The sequence below is a fragment of the Physeter macrocephalus genome, chromosome 1, assembly GCF_002837175.3.
Source record: "Physeter macrocephalus isolate SW-GA chromosome 1, ASM283717v5, whole genome shotgun sequence".
Taxonomy (NCBI): domain Eukaryota; kingdom Metazoa; phylum Chordata; class Mammalia; order Artiodactyla; family Physeteridae; genus Physeter; species Physeter macrocephalus.
Genome location: NC_041214.2, coordinates 16,612,623 through 16,618,622, shown reverse-complemented (window position 1 = coordinate 16,618,622; position 6,000 = coordinate 16,612,623). Strand labels below are relative to the sequence as shown.

Below are 6,000 nucleotides of genomic sequence, written 5' to 3'. Positions count from 1 at the left end.
TACACATATCTATAATTCTTTCAGTGATACTTTTTTTTTTTTTTTTTTTTTTGGTGGTACGCGGGCCTCCCTCTGCTGTGGCCTCTCCCGTCGCGGAGCACAGGCTCCGGACGCACAGGCCCAGCGGCCACGGCCCACGGGCCCAGCCGCTCCGCGGCATGTGGGATCCTCTCGGACCGGGGCGCGAATCCGGTTCCCCTGCATCGGCAGGTGGACGCGCAACCACTGCGCCACCAGGGAAGCCCCAGTGATACTTTTTGATGTAAATAGGATTTCTCTGCTACAGAAAATATAAATAATCAGGACACCTGTTTATAAGCATTTTAGTAATTAAAGTATATTTTGTACTTGAGTGGGACTAAACCTGTAACATTGTAGAAAGGAAAAATAATCAACCCTAGAAATTAATTTTGTAGTTGTATTTAGACATAACCAGCAAGCAGTGAAGATATTTCTGATGGTACCATTGTCTTTCCTCATATTGTTTAGATCCCATAGATCATGATGAAATTTTCCTCGGAACTAGACACACATTCTCACAAACATGTTTATTCCTAGTAGGTTGAATAAAACCTATTCTTTTAGTAAACATTTTAAGAACATCTGTTATGTTCCAGGGACTGGGTTAAAAAAAAGTGGTAGTACACTCTGTTGTCACGGAGTTTATAACCTTGGGGGCAAAAGTACCAAGAGATACAAAGTACTGAGAATATTCTGAAAGGGAATAATGTTTATCAGAGTTGGCCCAGCCTTCTACAGAAGGTGATATTTGAATAGCAGTTTAAACAAGGAGAAGGGATTTGCCAAGTTGAAGGGGTGAAGAAGTATGTGTCAAACCAAACAAAGGGTTAGCATGTAACAAGTCCCAGGAGCTCACAACGGGTGTGACATATGCCAAGAACCTTGAGCAGTTCCTCACAGCTCCTCTCTCCCAGCGAGGATAGAGGTGCAGCCAAAAAGATAAAATGTGTCAATTCAAGACAAGGAGAGGGGGTCCAGAAAGAGGGAGTTGTACGGGCTGTTAGAGGTCAAGTAATGACAAGGGACTCAGCGTAGGCTTTGGCTTTGGCTTTGTTGGAAGCATTGACTGCTGTCACTGAGCACTAAAGTAATAGTTACAGAGGTTACACTGATACAGATTCAAACGTGAATGGAGGAGAAGCAGGAAAATAGCATGTGTAGATGACTCTTCAGACGTTTGTTTGGGAAGGATGGGTGAAGAGCATTAGGGAGAGGTGATGTGTAACTAGGCAAGGTCCCCTTCCTCCTGCTGTGCCACCCCTTCCAGTTTAGAGCTTCTTCAGCACTTTGAGGGCTAAGAGAAGGAATTGCGGGAAAGGCAGGTGTTCCTATATAGAGGGAGTTTAGAGGGAAAGAAGTCTTGAGAAGGAGCCAGTCAAGGTGGCAGCTTAGCCTTGGGCAGGAGAAGGGAAAGCTCCTGGGGGACTGAGAAGAAAGCGTACAGAAAGATAGTTGAAAGATGGATGGTGGGAAGGTGAGAGAGAGTTCATGCCTGAGGGCCACTATTTTTACTATGAAATATTTGTGACATGTAAGTTCATCTGCTGTTGGTAGTGAGAGCAACATGGAGGAGGAGGGGCTTGAGAGTAATGAAGTTTTAGAAGAGCTGGCGTGTGAGGGGAGCTGTCCAGGGCCAGGGGGAGGATTCCTAGATGCTGGGAGGCCTGAGTGACCCTAGAATATGGAAATTTATAGAGGCAGTGAGGAGTGTGTGTGTGTGTGTGTGTGTGTGTGTGTTTTCAGGTGTGTGTTCATATTTGTTTATATGGCTGTGTTCCTGCATGTGTGTGTGTATTTATGTGCTGTAAAGTTACTTCCAGTTCGCCTGTAGAAATCAATCATTTAATTTGCCACAGTTTATGGAGCGCCATCTGTTTTCCATCCCTAAGCCAGGCATTTAGGGTTACTGAGATGAGTTAGATTGTTTCTGTCCTTGGGAACATTAGGCTAGTGGGTCAGGCACGTAAGCAAATAAAACACTGTCGAGGGGAGCAGAGGTAAATTGGGAGGAGACAGTGTTAATCTATGGGTGGGTGGAGACGGAGGAAGTGACATCTTGAAAGCTTCTTGGAAGAAGTGACATGTTAGCCAGCTTCTAAAGGAGGTAATGGTTGCAGGTGAAGCTCTTGAAGATTCCAGAAAGACAAAAGAGATGTTGACCACAGATGTGGTACATATGCAAAGGCATGAAGAAGTTGAGAAATTTTGAATGCAGGGTAAACATTAAGGAAGGTGGATGAATCTTAAGAGTTTGTGACCAACTTGGCTTTCTTTTTACAGAACCAGGAATTAGGACCGGAAAATTTTTTAAAAACAAAAATATTTCTGGAGCATCAGTATGAGTTTTTTTTTTTTTTTTTAATCTTTCCAAAAGTTGTAGTCTTACTACAATATTTTCTAAACCTAGTATCTGGTAGTTTTTAAAAAATTAATGTTAAGCATGACAGTATTAGTTCTAAAATAAATTTTAAAAATTTCGGCTAGATATCCATGGTTTATATATATGTATGTATATATATTCATATTCTGTATTTTAATTTCCAAATTATAAATATACGCTAGTTGGCCATTTTGGGCCCTTGAAGAAGTGTGACCTAACACTTTATTATACTGTGTCATTGCTCTTTAGAGTGTGAAACTTTTAGAGTTATTAAAGCCTTGTTTTCTTTGGTATCATTCAAAATGGGGGGAAAAAGTGTATGCTTTTGGTAACTACTGAGCATTTTCTGAAAGTTTTTCCATCTAGATTGAAAGAGAAAGTAAGTTGTTAGAAGCAAAAGTACCCCGCTGTAAGAGCAGCCTGAGTCAGTAGAGCGTTAGGCAATAGGGCATCCCCCAGCTCCCACCCTCCAGCTCATTCGTACCTCTGAAGTGCATCATGTCACCCAAATCAAATGGTTCACTTAATGTTTAATGTTTCTGCGATGCAATCACTTTCTCCCTTGAGGTCGACTTCAGATTTGCCAGCCACACTGACAACACTGCACTCCTTCTTTTCCCCACATGACCTCAACTTCTGCTTAAAAAATGTTAGAATAAAGGATGCTTTTGTTCATATCTCGCCTGCCTGTGATATATTGACAAAGTGTCTGCCGGCTGAATGGAATAGTTTTACAGTATGAGTGCCGCTTTCAGTGGAGGGGCAGGACTCGGGCTGTAGAAGGAAGTGAATTGGATAGGTCAGGAGAATGTACCATTTGTAAACACCCCTTTCCTTTTTTATTCACGTGTCAGGACAGCAGGAGCAGGCTGTTCAGTGCCCGTGCCTGCGCAGAGCCGGAGGGAGAGCAGCTTGGAAGTCAGCTGCAGTTTTTAAACCTTGCTTTTTATTTCCTGATAATGATCTTCAAGTGCTTGGACTTGTTTGAGAAGCTGTTTTGAAACTAACATGGTTTAGTCCACTAACTGCATGTTGGGTAAATTCAAAACCCACATGCTCGTCCTCTTGCAGTGGAATAAGTCACATCTGATGGACATTTTCTGTGCTTATAGCATAGTAATGAACATCTGACAGGCGCGACCTTTCATAAGACAACCCACACTATTGGCTTTCTGCCCAGAGTATTGCTGCAACACTATCTGTGATTGGTTATCTCTCTATCATGCATTGCTTCACAAGGGGAAACGGCCCCTTTTTTTAATAAATCTACGATGGCTGGCTGCAGTATGCCTCACTGTAAGTATTGTGTGTGTGTGTGTGTGTGTGTGTGTGTGTGTGTGTGTGTGTGTGTGAGAGAGAGAGAGAGAGAGTGTTGAGTGTGTGAGAAAGGGAGAGAGAGGGGCTGACTTGAATACTACTTAGTCTGGTAGCACATGGCAAGGTTGTGATACTGTAGGACATCAGTGAAGAGCTACTTAGTAAATCTTAACCTATCTCTTTTTTCTACAGGTTGGTACTAAGAAGTGCCTTTCCTGACGTCTCTGCTGCTTGGAACCGCTTCTAGAGCAGTCTCTGCTTTTGCCTTGCTTGCTGCCAGCTAGACTGTGACGACAGCACATCCACCCTCCACCTCTAGCCCAGACACCCCCATTTCTACTTATAATCAAGAGAAAAGCTCTAAGTATCTGGCATTGCCCTAGGCTGCTTTAGTTTTAAAAGAAAAGTTTGCTGAAAAAGTAAGATATCTTCTGCCAGGAAATCAAGGAGGAAAAAAAAAAATCATTTTCTCGATTTTGCTCTAAACTGCTGCATCTGTCTATGCCAAACTAATCAATACCGATTGCATCACCAAACTCCATTGCAAATTCAGCTGTGAGGAGATTCCCTTTCAGACAACTTTGCTGAAAGCAGCTTGGAAATTCGGTGTCAAAGGGTCTGCCACGTTTTCATGCTTGCATTTTGGGCTCCAAATTGGCACAGGGAAGGGGTTACTGAGAGCACGAGGCTGATTCGAGGCCCTACTTTTAAACGTTCATCTACTTACGTTCCTAGTATTTCTCTAAAAACCAAAACCTCTTTGAATTAACAGTTTCCTGCTGTGAATTTCTAGTGGGAGATCTTTTCCTTGATATTGACAACACAATTTTCCATGTACTTTTAAAGCAGGGAGTGGGGGAAAAGTATTTTGGAGGAGACATTTTCATCATCATTTTACAGTTTTATCAGTTCAGTTTTTTCTTTTTTTGGTTGTTACTGTTTTTTTTGAGGGGGGGTTGGGTTTGTTGGTTTCACTGAAAATTTTAACTACCTGTAAAATCTAAACATGGCTGTTAGTGTCACACCAATTCGGGACACAAAATGGCTAACACTGGAAGTATGTAGAGAGTTCCAAAGGGGGACTTGCTCACGGCCAGACACGGAATGTAAATTTGCACATCCTTCGAAAAGCTGCCAAGTTGAAAATGGACGAGTAATCGCCTGCTTTGATTCATTGAAAGTGAGTAAATATTATATTATTTTAAGGATATGCAATAATTGAATAAAGGGGATATGGATATACAGTCCACCGAGTTTGGAATTATGGGTTGCTGTGTTAATAGTTTTAGTTATACGGTGTGTTCTTGATGATGTTGAGGTGGGGGTCTTTACTGAGGAGCAGTAGAACCAAGTCTGGCCAAACTTTCTTTGTTGTGAGTAACTTTCTCCGTCCTTTAATGCTGTGATTTTTTTTTTTTTTTCTAGAGCAGAAGGTGTCAGTTGGCCGACTTTTTACTTAGTAATAGCTAAGTCAGTGCCTATCTATAGGAATAGTAAATGTAGATAGGTACGTGTGTGTGTTAGCATGTGCATAGATTATATACAAGGCCATGGCACTGGCTGAACGGGGATGATTTGTTTCTGCTTGTTTGAAAACGTGCTGTACCGTTGTAAAAGCATAGCAGATTTTGTCAGCTAAACTTGGATAGACTTTTTATATTAATGTTTTGACATTATGGAGTTCCTTTTTGTTGTATGAGCATATTATTTCAAGGCCAGAAGCAATGCATTTTGTGGAAAACATAACTAGAAGTAAGTTTCTGAGCTGCTGCCACAGTACCCTATGAGAGGCATAAACTTTGTTGGATGTGACTTTTATAATTCGGTAGAAACGCTTGAGTAGTATTATTAATTGGATTTTTTAAGTTTCTAAAATTCTAATGTGACGTAACTTAGCAGTTTATTTTCTGCTACCTCCTGATTATTATGTTTTTATTTGTAACAGTCTCAGCTAGAGGTGTTAATTAAAAGTTAGCTTTTGTGGGCACCATAATACCAACAAGTTCACTTTAGTATATTTCGACATTCAAAAATGTCATTGGGTTCGTATTTCAGGTATCAAGTTTGAAAGTGGGTCTTTTAAAAGAGAGCATACATGTCTTAATTTTGATGTGCAAGGTCGACTAGAAGTGTGAAGATTCCTGGGTACTCTCTACATACTTGGCTTATTGAACTGCCTTTGAATATTAATGTGCTGGTTTAATTCACTCTGAACCTTGGAGAAGGGGAGTCGCTGTTATTTCAACATGTGTAGAAAAGTGAAGGTTTCACAGATCCATTCT

General features: G+C 41.2%; 1 protein-coding gene across 14 annotated transcripts in view; it reads left to right on the top strand.

The window, feature by feature from the left end:
- Positions 1–6,000, top strand: part of MBNL1 (muscleblind like splicing regulator 1) — a 180,335-nt gene that overhangs the window by 29,624 nt on the left and 144,711 nt on the right. For 11 of the 14 annotated variants that reach the window (XM_007108269.4, XM_007108266.4, XM_007108264.4 and 8 more), the window contains exon 2: positions 3,911–4,898. The exons of 2 other annotated variants lie outside the window; for them this stretch is intronic. In XM_007108269.4, coding sequence (XP_007108331.1) covers positions 4,725–4,898 — 174 coding nt within the window. In that variant the 5' untranslated portion in view covers positions 3,911–4,724. Of the gene's footprint in view, positions 1–3,357; positions 3,698–3,910; positions 4,899–6,000 lie in introns of those variants that run through there. One more of the 14 variants, XM_007108258.4, reaches the window with a different exon arrangement.